Source organism: Bactrocera dorsalis, chromosome 2, assembly GCF_023373825.1.
Source record: "Bactrocera dorsalis isolate Fly_Bdor chromosome 2, ASM2337382v1, whole genome shotgun sequence".
NCBI lineage: Eukaryota > Metazoa > Arthropoda > Insecta > Diptera > Tephritidae > Bactrocera > Bactrocera dorsalis.
The window spans coordinates 18473318-18494000 of NC_064304.1; the positions used below are offsets into that span (position 1 = coordinate 18473318).

At 35.1% G+C, this 20683-nt stretch overlaps 1 protein-coding gene across 4 annotated transcripts in view; it reads right to left on the reverse strand.

Moving 5' to 3' along the window:
- Positions 1-2168: 2168 nt before the first annotated feature.
- The window catches only part of LOC115066118 (uncharacterized), a 271428-nt gene continuing 252913 nt past the window's right edge, over positions 2169-20683 (reverse strand). For all 4 annotated transcript variants that reach the window (XM_049449527.1, XM_049449526.1, XM_049449529.1 and 1 more), the window contains 6 exons: positions 19091-19688; positions 7793-7857; positions 7295-7517; positions 6445-6572; positions 4060-4170; positions 2169-3811 (listed from right to left, as the gene is read on the reverse strand). In XM_049449527.1, coding sequence (XP_049305484.1) covers positions 3518-3811; positions 4060-4170; positions 6445-6572; positions 7295-7517; positions 7793-7857; positions 19091-19688 — 1419 coding nt within the window. In that variant the 3' untranslated portion in view covers positions 2169-3517. The remainder of the gene's footprint in view (positions 3812-4059; positions 4171-6444; positions 6573-7294; positions 7518-7792; positions 7858-19090; positions 19689-20683) is intronic.

A 20683-nucleotide genomic window follows, 5' to 3' on the forward strand; every position in this document is an offset into this window, starting at 1 on the left:
TCAGTTCTTATATAAACATAAGAGACAAATTAATTTAAAAAAATTATTTCAAATTCCCTCAAAAATTCTTGAACAATTGCCATTTTCGTTACACATGTTGGAAACACTTAGCGGCTTTGAGCATTTAATTTGTCACTCCTTGCCACAGTCAAAATGCTTTTCCGATCCACTGTTCCTGGCGAGCGAATTATTATTGAAATTTATTGACACACTTTAAATTGACCACAGACTGATGTTGGCCACAACGTGTCGGTTACAGCTGTCGTATTTCAACGCTTGTAGCACTTTGAAATCATTAACATGGGTTGCATAAAAAATTTATTTTGGTTTAAAGAAATAAATTGGCGGTTTTACGTCAAAGAACGAGAATGTTGATAATTAAATTAATAACTTAACTGAGAATATATTGAATTAACAATGGTATTTATCAAAAATAATAATTGTATGCATTGACTGTGGGCAAAAAATAGTGGGAATAAAATTGAAATTTTAAAATTATAAACAAAGTCTTACTACTTTTTGCTCAAGGTATTTACAAAAAAAAATTTAAAGCAAATGATACGATAAACGTGTTGTTCTCATAGATTTAAGCGGTCAATGAAATGAAGTTCAGAGTAGAATTCTTATGAATATTTTTTAGAAAACAAAAAAACACTTTCAACTAACAACAAGAGACGGAAGTTCATAAACTTAAATTTAATCTTTAGTTATTTTCACCATTTGCTATTATATTTTTATTCTCTTATTCTTCCTCTCTCTACTTCTCTTATTCTTCTCTATATTTTATACCTTTTTAAGTTCAAATATACTTTGAGTGTGTCTGTCCTAAATGCCTGCTTATGCTAGTTTATTCTTTAAGAGTATTATTATCATTTTTCCAATAGTTTATTATATAGACAGCAGTTTGTATAAAAATTCATTATGTTTTTCATTATATATGTATGAACTTATATACAAATATTTGTAACCTTTATTATAACTATTATATCATAAACAATTATATATTTATGTATATACATATTAATATAAGTAAAATGTAACCAACAATTACAAGAACACGTATTTCTTTCGTATAATTTCGATATCATAGAATATGTGGTTATAACAAATTTTAGAAAAGCGTTCAAAGATCGAAAGACAAAAGTCAAAATACTCAAAATTGATATGCGAAATTGATATGCAATATCATAAGATAAATATTGCTTAGTTTCAGAGCATGGCGGGTTAAATGCAGCATATTTTGAATCAATGAAAAATAACAGACTAAAAAACCAAACAGGTTTTTCTTAGAGGGTTCGCATTATTTAACATTTGAAGATCTTAACCAATAGTAGAGGAGGTTTTCTTTTAGTTATTATGTAAATAAAAGAAAAGTAGGTCAATTGTTGAGAAATATACCTCTATACTATAACTAGGTATGTATTTAGTTGGTTGGAAAAAAAAAATTTGTTTTTGTCTCTTTTTACTCTGAAAAATTGTTTGGTATACAAGTATACAGAAGTATTCATTTCAAATATGAGCTTTTCATACTAGATAGGTCCAGCGTTTTTCAGTTTTCCGTTTTTTCTCATCAGTGGAAATAAAAATGAATATTGAAAATAGTTCAAAAGTTGAGGTTTAAACATTTTAAGGCAAATTTTTTTTATTTTCCACGAATTTTAAAGTGTGATCTAAGTAGAGATACTTTTTACAATAGACTTTTTTTGACAGATCATGTGTGAGTTGCTGCAAGCCGTCATGCTTTTTGTTCAGTATTGTTTGACATTTCATCGTGGAAAGACTGACGCCTTAATAACGTTTCCAAATCGTTCAATTTTATTAGGAAAATCCAAGTTCTGTAAAGAATGTGTATTGCGCACGTGTACACCAAGAACGTGAAGAGTCGATTTGGCTCCGCTCGGTCTGAGGTATGGAACGATATATTGAATTTTATGAGCTCTTGATTCTAAGAAGATCCGAAGTTTTCAAGCCAAATTTTGTTCAGCGTTAAGACTCATTTCTGTCTCAATTGGTATGTAAAGAAGCAAAATTTGCGGTTTTGCGACAAAGAGCAAGCTGAAGAGATTCAAGAGCTGCTATTTCATCCTGAGAAAACAACAGTTTGGTGTGGTTTGTTGGCCGGTGGAATCATCGGTCCATATTTTTTCAAAAGTAATGCCGATGAGAACCGTCTCTTTGATGCCTGAAATTGAAGCTCGTGATCTCGGCGATATTTGGTTTCAACAAGATGGCGCTACACCCCATATATCGCATTAATTGATGGATTTATTGAGAGAACATTTCGATGAGCAGATAATTTCACGTTCTGGGACACCAAAATCGTGTGACATCACACCGTTAGACTTTTTCATGTGGATATATGTAAAATTCGCCAGTTACCAGTTGAAATGTTCGATGGAGTCATCGAAAATGGGACTCAACGGATGGACCATCTGAGGTAATAAACATTTTCCATTAAATTTGAAGTTTCTGCGTATTTTATTTAAAATAAATTTCGAATTCCAATAATAAAGTCAAAACAGGGCACTGAAAATCGGCGGCGTCATACTTGTTGGGAAGGCTTTTCGATAATTTGTCAGAGTATAAAGTGAAAAATTACATTTTTAGACCCACCCTAGTATGTATTTATGTATAGATGTTTGTACACAAATAAATAAAAAAAATAAAAGTATTCCTTGAGTGAGAGTAGTCTGAAAATAGCAGTTTAAACGTAATTATAGAAACCCAGACAGGTTTTGGTATAAATACTGAACTAAAACCTTTCTTGCTTGAGATTTCATACCTACACACGTTTAAATATACTTCTATGCTCATCTCATCTATCTAATATAACTACGTGTATGTATAACGGTCTAAACATGTGCTTCGAATAAACTAACTTGCCCAAACTACACAACTTAACTAAGCAGGGAAGCTAACAGTTTAACACATATTCCAATATGATATATAAATGTTTATATACATATATATTTATAGGTACGGCACTCCACACATTATAAATATATATTATGTATATATACATATTTTTCGAACTTTTCAATTTATTTGATTAACAGTCACACACACACACTTGCTTACTTAACGCTCAACTTAACGGAGGCCTATGCTTAAATGTCTTTTAACTTAACGACACATACAAATACATGCTCAATTAATGCATATTTTCCATATGTGTAAGTATGTACATGCCATATAAATAACTATTTACTATATATATGTATGTGTGTATATGTATGTTTGTGTTAATGCGCATTTTCGTTTTCGAAATTAAACAAAAATTTATTATAAATTATAAACTCATAACACTTGCTTTCCCGTTACTTAACATAGACAGTAAGTCATTACCGTTATTTACTGCTACTTTATGACTACTTTGAGTATTTCTTAATTCCCTTATTACCGATTTATGCATGTACAAATATTAATTAATTACTAATCTCTACCATATATAAATTTGTTGTTGTTGTTGCTTTTCGAAATGTGCATTTCTTACTTGCGATTACGTTGGCGACATTGGTCATGTTACGGCTGTACTACTCCGGCTATGCCACACACCTCTCGCCAACAACAGCAACAACATGTTGGCGGCATCACCAGTGAAAGTTGTTGTAACGGTATACAACAACAGCGTGAGTGGCAGGATGCATGCAGCGGGTCCACTGTGCAGCTGCGCCGCGGCTTGACTGCTTTCGGGCCAGACCACTTCGACCTCGGACATTTTGAAAATGCTCAGTAGCCGGTGGGATTGCAGCTCATGGTGCTCGGTGTTGATGTGGTGGCTGATGGTCTTCAGTATCGAAGTGCATTCATCCTGAAAGAGGAAGTGATAAGTGGAGAGATGAGCGATGTGTTGCGCGCAAGTGTGAGTTATGTGTGCCTTAGTGTAGGTGTTATTTGATATGCCCGCAATGGCTGAGGGTTCAGTGTGCAGGTAAGCGCGGTAATATCAGCGCGTGCAATCAATAATGCTGGTATTTATGTATTGATTGATTTGTTTGTACAATATCTAAGTGGTGTGTGTGTGTGTGGGTATGGTAATTGTGTATTTGTAATGATTACCTTCTCTTTGCCCAGCAGTTCGATGGCTTTGAGTTTGGCGTCGTGTGGCAGGCGAGCAGCAATTATGATGTTTTCATCGGTCATATTGAAGAGCGTTAGCGTACATTGAGTCTACGGTGAAAATAGCAAGAAGCAGTGAATAAGAGAAAAAAGGGAGATAAGTTCAGAGAAAATAAATAATAGCTTTGCTACATAAATTTTATGTTAAAAAGTGAAAAATGAATATAAGTTAGGAGATTGTAAAAATGAAATATATAAATCGATGCATAAATTTGACTCGGACGGGTCCACTAAAGCCGAATAGTTATAATGTTTCTTCCAAGCTTTCTACAATATTTTTTATGTTCGTATCTGTCAATTAGTATGTTCGCAGCTGTATGAAGACGCCAACAGTTTCCCTGGCGATTTTTAGCATGAAGAAAAAAATTGAGCAACGAGTCTGCTTTAAATTTTGGTTTTCCAATGGAATCTTGAAGTCATCGAAAACTTCCCTTATGCAGGTATTCTAACCGCCTATGTTAATGAGGATAAGATCGAAAAAGTTAAAGACACAGTGCTTGAAAATCAGCGTCTTGGCATCAGAGAGAAATAGCAGAAGATATCATGTTACTTTTATCTGATGCCAAGATGATGATTTTTATTATATTTATGTAATATTCGGTTAATATTTTAGGTAGGAAGCGTGTTAAAGCTACACATGTTGCCAAAAAACGTCAATCTTTTTCAAAAACTTCGTCGAGTAGAGACCGAAGAACAGATTATTGAATGCTGGAACCTTATGTCTACCAAATGTATCATTACTGGTGACAAGACGTAAAAACAAGAATACTAATGGACTGATTTGAAGCGTCTATGTGAAGCCATTTGTCGCAAACAACCGGTTTGTGGACAGAAAAGTCATTGATTTTTCATCACGCTAATAGGCCGTCACAACCTTGCATTGACTAACTTTCTGGCCCAACACGTAACGAGAGTCATGAAACTGTGACTTTCTTCTGTTTTCGAAACTGAATCCGCTTCGGAAAAAGTACCCCAATTCCATTGAAGCTTACTTAAAATGGAATAAACATTTTGAAGACACTGAATGCCATTCCAGCCAAGACTTACATATGTTTGTGAAAAATTTGATAAAAAATATACATGCTTGCTTTGCCCTTGGGACCTATTTTGAAGGCGATAGTGAATATTTGTATTAAAATATGTGAAAAAGTGTTTTTTCAGTCAAGGTTGGATTGAATGTATTACATAAAATACTATATCAGACAAAGAATAGATGTTGTATGTATAAATTATCGTCTTCGTACCTTTATTTTTATAAACAATTGTGTTTGTTTCTTTATTCATTTATTAAAACCGGTTCTCAAGTATCTAGTATGAATTAAAAATGATTGTAATTTTGCAAATATTTCATGGTACTTTATTCTAACTATATTCCAAAATTTATTTAAACCGAGCCCTATCTCTCTCAACTTAATTTAATACCGGATCACTTGAATCATGTAGTCGCCAAACCGAACTCTGGCGGCTCGTTCTCTGTCCATATATGTATATCATATGTACTTAGGTGGAAAGACGCCGTTGGAGGAGAGAGGCAGTGAGCTTCTTTACTGATGGGTCAAAGCTTAGTGGAAGGTTGGTGTAGGGGTTTACTGTCAGGAACTGTCTATGAACTCCAGCTTCAGAGTTCATGACTATTGCAATGTTTTCCAGGTCGAAGTTGCATCATAGAAGTAGCCATCTACTCCGAAAGCAGAGCATAGATTCTTTAGGGGTGGTCAAGGAGTACCTAACCTCACTATCAATAATGTGTTTGTGATAAGACTAGTATTGGTGTTAGACCACAGTGGAATCGCAGGAAACTATAAAGCTGATGAGCTAGCAAGGCACCCTAGAACCGCTATCGGAAGAATGGTAATGAGTCGGTACTTCCGTATCCTCTTGTGTTTTCTACTATTTAGCTGGGATTCGCTGAATCTTGGTCAACCGTGGGATTTTTGCCCAAGATTGATCGCAGGAGATGTAGTGATCTTTTTGCCCTCAGTGAGGCTTCTTTTCAACGGCTTCACAAAGGGCTACACATAGCAGTTCATGTGCTATCTTTGATCAACCATCTAACCTAACCTAACCATATTGAAATAATTTCGCTAAGAATTTCCTCTATTTAGCTAGGTTTTATCGATAGTCACAACTTTGGTAATTTAGATGATTTTTTTATCGTCAGCCAAGAGAAACGTGATTAATAAATTATTTTTGAGTGAGAATAATCGCTTTTAATACTATCCAAGCCAAACGAACCTCTATCCAACCAAATATAATTTAAAACAAAATAATTATTGGTTGCATTATCAATTCCAATTAAAATATTATATTTAGAGAAAAAGCTACCTGGTTGTCTATGTGCGTCGTAACATATTGTTGCAATGCTCGCACGGCATCTTGCACACCGAGATTTGTATGTGGACGTAGTAGTGCCTCATCGGCTGAGCTGTAACCAAGTAATAGGAAGACACCACCTGAAAAATAGAATAAATAATATGGGTATATATCGATGGCAAAATTACAAGAGTAAATAAATAGCTGAAATAAATATATTTTATTATAACTTTTCCAAAAAAAATTTAAACCAATTTAAAATTTTATAAACAAAATAGAAAGCTAAAATTACTTCAGTTTTATGGTCAATGTTTTTCCTTATTTGCAGAAAAGTATCAAGAAATATGTAAATAATGTACAAGGGATCATTGGATTGTTAAGGAATACTGAAATTACGAGTATGGAATGGTAGTTGTATACCCCATCTATAAACGCTAACACACACATCAGTTTTAAATTATAGCGGAATTGAATGAACCAGATGAAAGTGTTCTTATTATTTTTAATGTCAGGAAATTTAAAAAATTACTAATTATATCCAAGCTAAATTTCTATAATTTCAGTTTGGATAATATTTAACAAACTGCATATTACTTAAACATTATTTTTCAACTTTAATATTAGTGCAACCAATTTCGGCTTTAAAGCAATGCTCTTTGAAATTCCGCTGTGAAGAAAATTTTCCCCTACTTCCACCCGCAATTCAAGGAATTTGAAAAATGACTAACAGATTTGCCATTTCCAACGAACAGACAATACAATTTATATAAATTTATTGTGCAATAAATTTACACAAGCCCCCATACAGAGCGGCTGAGCGGCAGCCAGACAAAAACTAAATTTCAAAAGTGTGCGAACTTACCTGGCAGCGTGTATTCGCCCAGCGGTGGCTTCATGCAGATAAATCGGCCCGAGTAACAAAGGCAACGGCCGCGGAATGCCTGATATGCCGGCGATGCATGACTGTAGAAGGCCAAGGCGGTGCGGCAGGGCGCAAACGGTACGCAGAGAGCATGACAGGTGAGCGTTAGAGATTCGCCGCAGCTGCACAATTCACTGCATTCGGCATCGTCCAAGGAGTAGATCTGTGTCGGAGAAAATAGTGGAGAAAAAAAGACAATTTAAGTAAGAAAGTGTGAATGAGTATAAATTAAAGAAAAGTCAAAGTTTATAAAAACAAAATATCATTTGGAAAATGTATAAATTTGTACGTAAACCTAGGTAAATTTATAAGTGTAAAATAAAAATGTGAAAAATCAACTATATTTTTTTAAAGCGGAAGTCAGCTAAGCCCTTTATTGCCGCTTAAAATTAATAACGGCAAATAACTAGCGTTCTAAAGTAAATTTTTCCCACATACCCGCTTGCTGGAGCCTTCGCGTATTAACTGATCTGACTGGTGCGGACGTTGAACCACGCAATTTCCTGAAATTAAAAGCACAAAAATATTTGTAAAAATATTTATTTATTAAATATATTTGAGTAAGCTGGAGTGGACAGGGGCGCACACGTAAATATTTATATTGTTTACAAGCAAATTCCAGGAGGCTTTGCATTTTCGTCCAAAAAAATAAAAAAAACGACAACACACCATACACTCCAATCGGGCCACGAGTAAACACGTGGTAAATAAAAATTATGGATTGGCATGACGTCGGAAAAATAAGTGAAAGCAAAGTCCAAAAAACGAATATAAACACAACAACAGAGGAGAATAGTAAACGTTCTGCATATATATTTAGAGGATGTCGAATGCACTCGATATGAAGTGGTGGACAAATCAATGGAAAACAAGGAAATTTATGAGGGAAAATATTTTCAATAAATCAGTTGAAAATAGCGTTAAAGTGGAGTCAAGAAATATTAAAATTTACACAGTGTTAAAATATTATGCTTATTATAAAGGTTTATATATTTTTTATCTACTTACAGGCCTTATTTCTAAACATTATATTCCGAGGTTTTCAAACTAGTTTTGTATTATCTAAAAGTTACTTAACAAATTTTAAGCGCCACCCCTTAAAGTTAAGAAAAAGGAAATGAAAGCTACTTATGCAGAACTTGCAGCTTGTGAAAACCATCCCTTACTCATAAATTAACATCAAAACAGCCCCACAACTACAATTTTTGACAAATGTTTTCTAAACATTTTTTCGGTGGTTAAAATAACCTATTGAGTTCAGAAAGTTTGAGTGTTAAGGCCAGAAAATAAAATTAGTAGCTTAATAATGAAAGCCATCGGAAAGTACAGATTTCAAGGAAGGCATAGGCACCTTTTTAAAAGCGGAATTTTTGTAATAAGAATTTTCTATTGAAAATTAGACCCCTTTACCGATACTAAAACAAAGCCAGAAACTATGTTAACTTCGGTAGCGCCGAAGTTATAGTAAAACGCATGACAGCTATAAGTTATAGTGGTTCAATATCGGCGGTTCTGAAATATAAACAGCCTTTTGCAGAGAAAAGAACATCTGTAAAATTTCATAACCATATCTCAAAAGCTGAAGGACTGGTTTGCGTATTTACAGAAAAAAGTATATTTTATAGGGTCTCCGATATTGCCTTCATGGTGTCAAACCTAATATACCCTGTTCAGGGCATAAAAATTATAGTGAGCTTGGGACATGACAAGATTATTTTACGAAAATTTCGTAAAAGAAAAAAATGATTTGTAAATATAAAAAAAAGAACAAAATCTTGGTTATACTATGTTTGCCACCAAGTTTGGAACACGCAGAGGGAAGTGTTGGAGACTCTATAAAATATATACATAAATGATGAACGTGACTATCTGAGTTGATTAAGCCATATACGTCCCTAATAGTCCCTAAGTTTTTGAAATTATCTTCTCGAAAATTTACACATTTTATAGAGTGGCGAATTCAGAGAGGGGAAGTTTCCCAACCAACAACCCCCCCAAATGTCAAATGGCTTATTAATAATATAGTACTCTGAAAAAATATAAAGTATAAAAAATATAATCCAGAAGTAGCGGGAAAAGCAACGATACCCATCGCAATTCGGATTTTTTGCCTATGTGATCTTCTATCTCTAACTCATTCACTCAGGGTGATTCTTCAGAAAGCATCGATCAATCTGGCAAAGGCATTAAATATGATAGATACTCTGCTTGTAACGATCCGAAATCGAGGACAAAAATATGAAGAATATTTTCGATCTATTTATTCAGACATGAAAAAATGGCGGCAGAACTGAAAGTTGACGAAAAAAATCAAGAATCTGACGGCAAACAAAACGCGAAAATTTCTTCGTGAGAATTTGCGAAGAATACTACAAGGTCTCAGTGAACATTCCTCTGTTGGATCTGTTGGCGAAGATTTGAAAACGCTTTTCTAGAGAAGTATTGAATGGATTTCAACTAAGTTTGCTGTCTCTAGGAAAAGTATATGCTTTGAAAACCAAAGAAATTGCAAATATTATTGACTGCTTGATAGATAGATTGAAAGGCTGATAACAAGGTCGTGCGACGTTTGGGGCACTTTCTTCGTATATTCTGTACACTTCCTGTGACGAATGCAAGCTCTGCACGCTCTTTTTTGATACTTCACCGTTTCAAGATAGATTGATCGTTCTGGCGTTGCTGCAAACGCATCATGATTGAAGTCATTGCAGAAGAAGTTCACGAAAGATTCTCAAACCTTTGCCCAAATCGTTCTGATTTGTGATTTTTTTCTAATCAATACACACGAAGAGACTACAGTAGTATACATTGCAATAAAGTAAATATGTCACCCGGACGTCTATGATTTATAATGTTTTTTTTTTTTCAATTTAGTAGGATTCGATATTAGAAGGTCGATTTGAAATTTTTCCACCATGATATTAAACTATGTTAATACTACTATATTTAATTTAATAATCTCCATTATTGAAGTAAATCTTAATCTTAATCTGCTCTGATAAATATCGATATCAACAAACACCCTCGGTGAAAACAAAAAGTTTTTCAAAGGCCATACAAGCACTTATTTTGATATCACTAAACCATCGAGTTTGGGAAAGTGTTCTTAGAAATGTGTCCTTCAGAGGGATTCTTTTCCATAAAGAAGAAATAATGGTCCCATGTAAGACTCAACAAAGGTCAATCATAGCACAAAGTGTTTCTTAAACTGAGTCAATCTGCATATTCTTCCCGATATGCAGCAACCAAAGCACATGCAGAGTCCACAAAAGCAATCGTCTCTGCTATCAGCGCATCCCCACGGACAACTTTATAAAAATGTAGAGAATTCTATGCAAACTTCATATTTCCATGCATAAATATCGCACATTTATTTACTATTATTATTTTTTTGCTTGACACATCCATGTAAAACCGATGATTGTCGCTATGCGGACATCCGTCGCCAGTTAAGCTATTGTGTTGTTGCTTTTGCTTACATTGCTTTTGTGACTGATGGCATCGCGTCATTTAACACAATGCTTGACAATTTGTTCACATCACTCATTGGAAATGTGCATATACATATGTAAGGAATTATATATGTATATACATTTATTTGTAATATGCATTTGTTGTTGTAGTGCTTGCAGTTCATCGCTTTGACTAGTTGTCTGTGTTTAGCTTTTACTCGATGTTGTACTGAGCTCTCTTATTTGTCCGGTTATGTGTGATCGTTCGCTGAAGTACGAGTTAGGACGAGTATTCATTGCACTTGTATTAATAACGGTGCTCAGTTGTAGCACTAGTCGTGTTGTGGAGTGCTGCCGCAAGCGGACGTCAGGGCAGCGCCTACTATTTGTGGTAGAAGCTTCGCTTTTTCCTTTTTGACTTGTGTGAATGGACCCTTCGCTTGCATGAAGTGAATTTAGTGGACATACAAACATATGTGAATGTATGTGTGTGAATCGGAAATATGGTTGGCATTTATCATAGCGTCATTGACTTGTTTTTACTCAGAGTTTTTTTTTTAATATAGAGTCTACTCTAAGCTTGCTTGTTAGTAGTTGTTGTGCACGTTTTTCCGGGAAAATGCTCAAATAACAAAAAACATTGCAAATGAAGCAAATGTTCTTGTTTAGTTGATGATTTCAAAGTTAGCAGTTCATCAGTCAGTATGTCAGTGAGATAATAAATAACTTTTTAGATTTTCAGTCACCAATTTTCTAATGGCTGAGTTTAAGTTTATGTAACCGCTTCGGATATATATCATTAAAAGACCTTCACTTAAATTTTTAGGAAACGAAATGCCAAACTGTAGTACACTTTTTACACTCTCGGCGAAAAAAACTACTGTGGGACCTCTTGAGATTAGTATTTATTAATTCTAATGCGCAACCTCAAGTAGTTTAGCTGAATCCCCACTTTCTTATATGATAAGCTATTATTGCGTTCTTTCAAAATTAAAGTCAACGGCTTGACTAACTTCTAATATCCAGCAACTTACCGCAAGCTCTGGAAACCCTCTATATGCTTTTACACATGCTTTTTTAAATGTCAAAATCGGACTACAACTATTCAGCCCCTATATACCGAATATGTGAACCCGAGTGCCATTTGAACTCTTTATATCGAAAATATCGGTCAATCTATAAGATATACCATATTATTGAAATTCAGAAAAGTTGCAAGTGTACACGGTTATACCCGGACATAGCCCTGCCTTACTTGTTAACTTTAATAACACTCTATTGGACAAATCAACAAAAATTACATGTGTAAGATTATTGAAACCGTTTTTGTTAATTTTTCAGAGTGGAGAAATCTTGAAAAAACCACACACTTGTGGTGAAACTCGAGAGCATTCAACAAGCGGCGCTTATCAACATGTGTGGTGCACAAAGGCCCATTAAATCATGGCACTTAACACCAACTTGCACATATTGGCCGTAGACATTGTCAGAAGGTGTATGGCCGCTAAATTTGCTATCAAACTCAAAGAGTCTTTGTTCCTAAATAGACACTTGTCTGAACACTCGGAAATCCTCACTCACTTTGGCTACATACCGTATCACTTGGATCATGGAGTCGCCAAACCAAACTTTGGAGATTACTGTCACTGTTTTCTATGCCGAGGTTGTAGCCATTCGATTTACTGGAGTGCAAATTATTTTGGAGAAGTTGCTTTGAACTCATTAACAGAGCGTTCAGGGCTGGTAAAAGAGTGCATAACCTCGCTGTCTATAGCATCGAGTATTTTTGCGACAAGACTGGTGTTTAAATGAGTTAAGCATCCACCCCCTCTACTCGGTAAAACTGGCGCATCCTAATGCTACATCACAATTCCCACAGCTGATGACACTACAGCACGACTCAACTCACCACACCTGTACAACCCACTCAACAAAAAGGATGGGCAACAGGAAAGAAGACACAATTCGTTTACGCAGCTCGTTGAGTACTCATCGCTGACACACATCCGCTTTCAATATTCGTCCATCAACATTCGTTTTTGAGAAATTCGCTAAAACACTGCGCCGGGTCAACATCTACACTCCTCTACCGCGATTATACATTCGACCACGATCCTGCGGAAAATAGATCGCCAGTGCCGACCACCGTATTGTTTTCACGCCGCCCACATTTAATGTAATCAACGTGATCATTTATTATTTCGTTTATTAAATGATATTGTGAAAAAGCAAACAAAATTGACTTTTATTTTAAATATGACATACTGGCTACAAAAGTAATCATGGTCCTTCGAGCCTAAAAGACAGGCACTACAAATTAACAGCCACAAGACGAACCACAAAAAAAACATATAAAATAAAACAATATCCAGTGCAGTGCGGTAGAAGTGCAGTGGCGAAAAAATATATAAAACAAACAAAAAAAAGCTTAAAAAACAAAAGTGCAGTGTCCCGGGAAAAAAGAAAAAAACATACCTACATACAAACATATGTATATACTATATATACATTAGGTGGAAAACTGCGGGAGAAACATTTCAGTTTTTATACTTATATACAACAACAATACTTATATAATACAACAACAAGACAAAAAATAAAAGAAATTGCAGTGGAACGAAGAAAAAACCAAAACTGCAGTGACAAAAAGGAAAACAAAAAAGTGCAGTGGAAAAAAAGCAAAAAAAAGGTGACTCTCCAAAATTATATACATATGTACATACATACATAAAGTGCCGTGGAGAAACACAAAAACCAAAAACAAAAAAAAAAACAAAGGGCAGTAGCTCAAACAGAACAATAAAAAAAAAAAGAAAACTATAATACAAAACCAAATCATAAGGAAAATAAAAATATTAACAGTTCCAACAAAAAAAAAGACAAAAAACAACAAAGAAACAATCGGTCGCGAAATCTTAAAAACAAAACTTAAATAAGTAAAAACAAAGTTAAACAAATAAACGGGCACGAAAATCTAAAGCACAGTCAACATACAGACATACGGACGCGAAAGCAAGAAAAAACAATAAAGCACCTAAAACATAAAACGGGCGCGAACAATTAAAAAAAATATAAAAACAACAGCACAGGAAGGTAGCCAGCTGGAACACAGAACAGGGAACAAAACGCAGACGGCAGGCAACATATCCACATACCTAATACTTATACCATACAGAGTACCAAGTGAGCGTATTATGTCCTCTATTTATTTGATATATGCCTAAACTTTATAAAATTTTACCAAACACGGTAAAAACCGAAATATTGTTTAAAATAATAAATGTATATATCGGGATATGCAATTGTAAAAATATAGAACACATTTACTTGTTACAAAGTTCCGGCAGTACCCCTTATGCTTAATAAAGTACTAAGCAGGACTGCAGTGCATATTTACTTATGTACATACGAACATACATAGTATACTTATAAGAGCACAAAAGAAAATAACTTTTTTCAATTCCGTTTCGCGCTCTCTTTCTATTGAAAAATATAGAATCGTGCCTTATGCTTACATACGGCATAGAATCTGCATTTCTTTATACACCCTACACTGGGTACCAAATTATTAAAAATATAATTTGTAATTAAAATTCAAAAAAAGGTAATCGTAACTTTCCGTAAACATCTAAACGGAACGGTTACAAATTACAAAAAATCACAAATTACGTTTATTGGAAGGAATACAGGGAAAAAAATTATTTTTACTAAAAATACACAAGTTCGTGAACACAACGATACAAAAGCAGGGGTATACAAAAAATTATTAACTTGAACAATATACGTTCACACATACGTACATACATATACGTACATATGTACATATATCTAAACATACACAAATATTCAAAGTCCAATTATTCAGCAATACCTCTTGTTCTTTGGAAAACAAAAACAAGCAGGATTGCAGGCAAAAAAGCGAATTGATCTCTCGAACGAGCTCTCAGTCGCTTAAGAATATAAGAATATTCAGAAACACACAAAGAATTCGTTCTTACTTATGTAAATAGCGCATTGATCTCTTCAACGAGCTCTCAATCGCACAAAACATAAGTATACGCATATAATACAAATACACGTATTAGGGTGTGCCTAAGTACACAACATTAGGACATAAAAAATATAAATTAATTAAAACAAAAAAAAAATTCAATAAAATTAATTCTATAGCAAGTAAAAAAAAAAAAAAAAAAAAAAAAAAAAAAAAAAACACCGGTAATAAAAAAAAATAAAGAATCCGTTTTATTTTTATTATAATTATATTATAATATTTTACTATACAGTAAAAACAATGAACAATAACAAAAATCAAAGTACACCTGGAGCTACACGCTCAAAACAGGTTGCAAGATTTATTTCAGAAAGTGACAGTTTAACAAGATACTGCACTAGATTTGCCTCTTCACCGATTCACGAAAACTCGGAATCGCTACTAGAAATCAAAATTATAAATCTTAATAATTTTTGGACACGACTCCAAGCGGCTCATGACGCCATAGTAGAATCTGACAATTCAGATCTACCTCAAAATTTTAAATCATCGGCTTACGATATTTACGAAAACTGCCTTGACCAATATGAAGAAACGAAAGCTATGATCTCCGATCAATTAAGGCTAATTAAAGCAATTGCCCCTACTCTCCACAGTAGAGTAGAGCTGCCACAAATGGACAGTCACGAGGCAAGTTCAGGCATCCACCTCGAGTTGCCCGCATGTGATACAGAAACGTTTTACGGAGGTTATGAAGAATGGCCGTCCTTCCGGGACATGTTCACAGCCGTTTACATCAACCATCCACAACTATCAAAGGCACAAAAACTGTATCACCTCCGATACAAAACAAAAGGACAAGCAGGCGAAATAGTAAAACAGTTCGCTCTCAATGACGAAAATTTCAATTTTGCTTGGGAAGCTCTAAAAGCACGTTACGAAAACGAAAGAATACTGGTCGATAAACAAGTAACGACACTAATGAACTTGCCAAAAGTTAAGAAAGGAACAAGTGTAGAATTCATCAAACTCGAATCCACTGTTTCAAACTGTTTGTCGGTTCTATCGACATTAAATATTCCCACAGACAGCTGGGACCCAATTCTGGTAAACATTTGCACCGCCGCATTACCAGAAAAGTCGTTACTTCTATGGGAGCAATCGCTCTCATCACGAAAAATGTGCCCAACGTGGCCACAAATGAAAGATTTTCTCACCACCCAATATGAAATTGCGGAAAGGTTAGAAGAAAAAATAATCAGAAATAAGAACATTAAACACGACCAAATAATAGCTTCAATAGACCCCAAGCTAGAAGCAAAAACAAATCAAATAGAATTTTTAACAAAATGCAAGCGTTCACATCCGAACAGAAAAAGCAAACGTCATGCGAACTATGTAATAGAGGGCATAAACTTAAATCTTGCGAGAGGTTTAAAAACTTAAAAGTTAACGAACGAAATAATTTTGTCAGGTCAAAACGACTTTGCACAAATTGTCTGTCACATGCGCATACATATAAAAATTGCAAAAGCAAATTTAATTGCTTACATTGTCACAAAAGACACAATTCAATGCTTCATTACAGCAGATACCCGACCCCTCTCCAAAGAAGCGCTTTTAAAAAATTAACCACGGGTTCAATTGCAAAAGCAAATCACGAAAGCCAAAATACTAAAAATTGCCAAGAGACACCATGTTGCTCAAAGGCACAAAAAGTTCAAACGCTGCACAGCGAAACACAAAGTGGACTAGTTACCGAACTAGTTACAACGATACCAACTCAAGTTGAGTACAATACAAATAAATACCTTAATTCACAATTAAGGAAATTTCAAACTCAAAAAGATCAGTATTGTGAAGACTTCACTAAAGCTACAACTACTCGATCAAATAATGGCCGGTACGTCGTACGACTACCACTAGAGTCACAATTGTCCAATACCTCACATATTGGTAGAAAAAACAAAGTAAGATTTCGGTTTAACAATTTTAAAAACTCAAATATATGTTACTTTTCGACCCCGCAGGATGGCTTTCGCCAATAATGAAAAAAAAAACAATTCTGAACAGATCCCAGAGCGGTGGCGGGCTACTAAACGCCAAATTAGTGCATATATAAAACCATAAAATTGTCAAATAAATAAAATCGCAAAAGCAAGTTAAAAGATCACCATACTCCCAATGCGATAGTGTGACGCACCTAGACTTACAAAAAGCAAAGGTCGTTCTTATCATACTTACATAAGCGCTCCTCATAAGAGTAGTGGATGGGAATCTGTTGTACAACATGAACATCCCACTTAAAAAATTATAATTCTAAATGAAGTCGTTCGCAAGTACCGGCCACTCTCTCGCAAGATCCCTCATAGTCATTTCATAGTCCTAACTCCAGGGCTAAGGAGTACCCATTCTGGCCATATCTGAGCCAGGGGTGGAGTTACTATCCTTCATAAGCCGTAAATAAATTAAATGCAAACAATTGCCGATCATACAGAAAAGGCAACAACCGGTATACCAAACCGATAAAATAATAAATTGTAAATAACCGCTAGTAATATTTTAATAGAAGCAAACAAAAGTCGTCAAAGCACGCAAAATCAATTATTACCTCAAGCATCAATATTACAAAATACAATTGGCTATTAAAACCAAAATCGCTCCTTACAGCTAATATTCTGCGGCCTCGGTTACTCCACCTACAGTACGCCGAATTACATGCATCCGATTATATATATAAAACTAGGCAAAATATTCGCCTAGGGGGCCCAGGATGTTTAAATGAGTTAAGCATCCACCCCCTCTACTCGGTAAAACTGGCGCATCCTAATGCTACATCACAATTCCCACAGCTGATGACACTACAGCACGACTCAACTCACCACACCTGTACAACCCACTCAACAAAAAGGATGGGCAACAGGAAAGAAGACACAATTCGTTTACGCAGCTCGTTGAGTACTCATCGCTGACACACATCCGCTTTCAATATTCGTCCATCAACATTCGTTTTTGAGAAATTCGCTAAAACACTGCGCCGGGTCAACATCTACACTCCTCTACCGCGATTATACATTCGACCACGATCCTGCGGAAAATAGATCGCCAGTGCCGACCACCGTATTGTTTTCACGCCGCCCACATTTAATGTAATCAACGTGATCATTTATTATTTCGTTTATTAAATGATATTGTGAAAAAGCAAACAAAATTGACTTTTATTTTAAATATGACATACTGGTTACAAAAGTAAACAACTGGTATGGATGCCAAGTCACAGCTGAATCGTAGAAAACTGTAAAAGTGATGAGCTAGCAAGAAAAGACATCGCAAGAGTTCTAGTGATTTATTTGCTCTCAGTAAAACTAACCTCTTCTAGTGGTGGACCTTCCTTCTTGACTGTACAGCCTTTGGGAGGTCAAGACTTAAAAACTTGGGAGCGCATACTCTCAGACATTCCACCGTGTGACAATAAAGCGACTTTTATTTCAAGGACTCATAAGTAATTTTAAGATTTGTTTTCCATTTTTATTTATATAATTGATGTACTTTTAAAATATGATTAAACAAATGGAAAAAATGTATATAAAAAATATCCTTTCTATTTTATCAATTACTACATTTTCGCATTTTGAATCGGCGATATCACGGAAATTCGTTTGTTTTCAATGAAAGCATTTCGAACACTCGCAATAACCGCCGCAGAGCAAATGAAAAGCTTTATAAATATTAACAAAAAGCATTCGGGTTTACAAGGATTGCATGTTCGCGGGAGTTACATATGTATTATTTATATGTAGTTATGCAATATACGTGAGTAAGTGAGTACGTAAGATATAAAACAAAAGTTGAACATAAGTGGTTAGTCTCAAGTTGTGAGCTTTGCAGTAGTAAAGCCAAGTTGATAGATTTAGAGATGAGGTGAGAGGGTCACAACCCAACAGAATCAGTATACATCTAATTAAAGAAATATATTAATAAGGTTGAAGTGTTTAGTACTTTAATTGATACTGATTAGTACATGAGCCTTTATTGTAACTACGAATTTCGGGATCCTGTTACTAAACCCGAAATTTCGGAATCCTGCATATTGAGGCAGAATGTCAGTTTATGTAATAATTGTGTTTTATAAAGTTGAATTCCATTTACAATAATTGAAATTATATTCAGAATATATAATTATTGAATATAAGGATATGTATGTGGTATCATTACCCTAGCAAACACATAAAACACTCACATTAATTCATACGCATTTACATACATACAAGTATATTTCTACTTGTTACTTACTTGGCGCTTGCGTTGTTGTTGTGGTTGCCACTGTTGTGGTCGTTGTGGCCGGCGGTTCTGTTGCACCGTTGCCCGCATATTCCGTTGTTTGAATTTGCTCCACAGAAATCACTTGATCATCGAAATCGCCAAAATCATTTCCATTTCCCGGTGCAGCGCCGACGGCAGCGTCCACGTCTGTTGCTTCCGCAGCTGCAGCATGACCGCTACTATCGTGGCCGTTGATGTACACGACACCAACACCAGCGCCAGCCGCATTGTTGGCATTACCAATACCATTGCCGTTGCCATTGTTGTTGTTGTGTTTTGAGTTTTTGCCATTTTTGTTATTTTTGCCGTTTTTACCGTGACGTGGCGCATTGACGGCGGCACTAGTGGCGCTGCTATTGCCACCATTACTATTACCGTTGCCTCGGCCACTGCCATTGCCATTTGCAGCATTACTGGCGGCGCCGTTGCCATTGCTCTTGCCCTTCCCGCTGTGATAATCGCCATTTCCGGTGTTTCCGTTTTTATCATTTCCGCTGTGCAACGGTATCGAATCGGGCTGTTCGATATAATTGTCCTCCATAGATGTGGGCTCCGATTTCTCCTTTGGCTGCATTACGGTTTTTTGTTTTGTTCGGTTTTCCATTGAATTCACCATATTTTTCATGTTTTTTTTTTGCGTTGTGTTGTCCATTGTTTGTGGTTATTGGAGTTGGTTGTTGCAATTTGTTATTTTGGAAGTGGCGTAGTTTTTGTTGCATTTTGTTGTAAGCGCAATTGTGAAAATTGCATGTTTTTCGTTTTTCAACATGAAAGTAAATAAGAAGAATCGAGAATTATGTTCAAATATTTATAAAGGTTTTTGTAAGTTTTGTAAATGTATTTATATAGATACATACATATTTAATTGTAACCCTAAAAGTAGTATCTTGAATTTTTTGAAAAACTTTAGAGAAAAACTTTCCAGAAGTGGAATATTACTACTCATTTTGCAAATGATGACTATTTCGTTGAGTTTTGGTTGCGAGTTCCAAACTTTTTGCACAAATTGGATTCTTTTTCTATCCATAGATATTAATAGTATTCTTTATTTTGGATGTCAAGCAACATTTGAAAGCATTTCATACAAAGGATTTGTTCAAATACTCAATTTAATTTGATTTTGCAATTTGTTAACAAAGAGAAGGGTGTACTACTATGTACCAGCATTTGAATCCCACTTCACGTCGTTGTTGCATCAAAAGAAATAAGTTGCTTCTCTGAAGCCTTTAAGCGATCCTACAATGTCTTTAGCAGGTGCGGCAAACTACAAACCTTTCGATGATAACCGGGTTTAAGTAACTATATGCTCTGTTGAAACACAACAACCTAAACATTCGGATTATAATGCTTTCTTTACGTTGGGTCCTGGAGGAATTACTGTTAGCAAGGGAATCATTATAACCTGAACATGGTACATTTAATTTGCCAAGAAGTTTGAAACAATTATGACATAATGCATGTACTACAGTAGACAAAAAACATTAAGACTTTTTAACTTAACTTTCGCACAAAACCCCATTTGTCGAAATATTTCTTTTCTAGGTTGGTATGACTGATGTTACT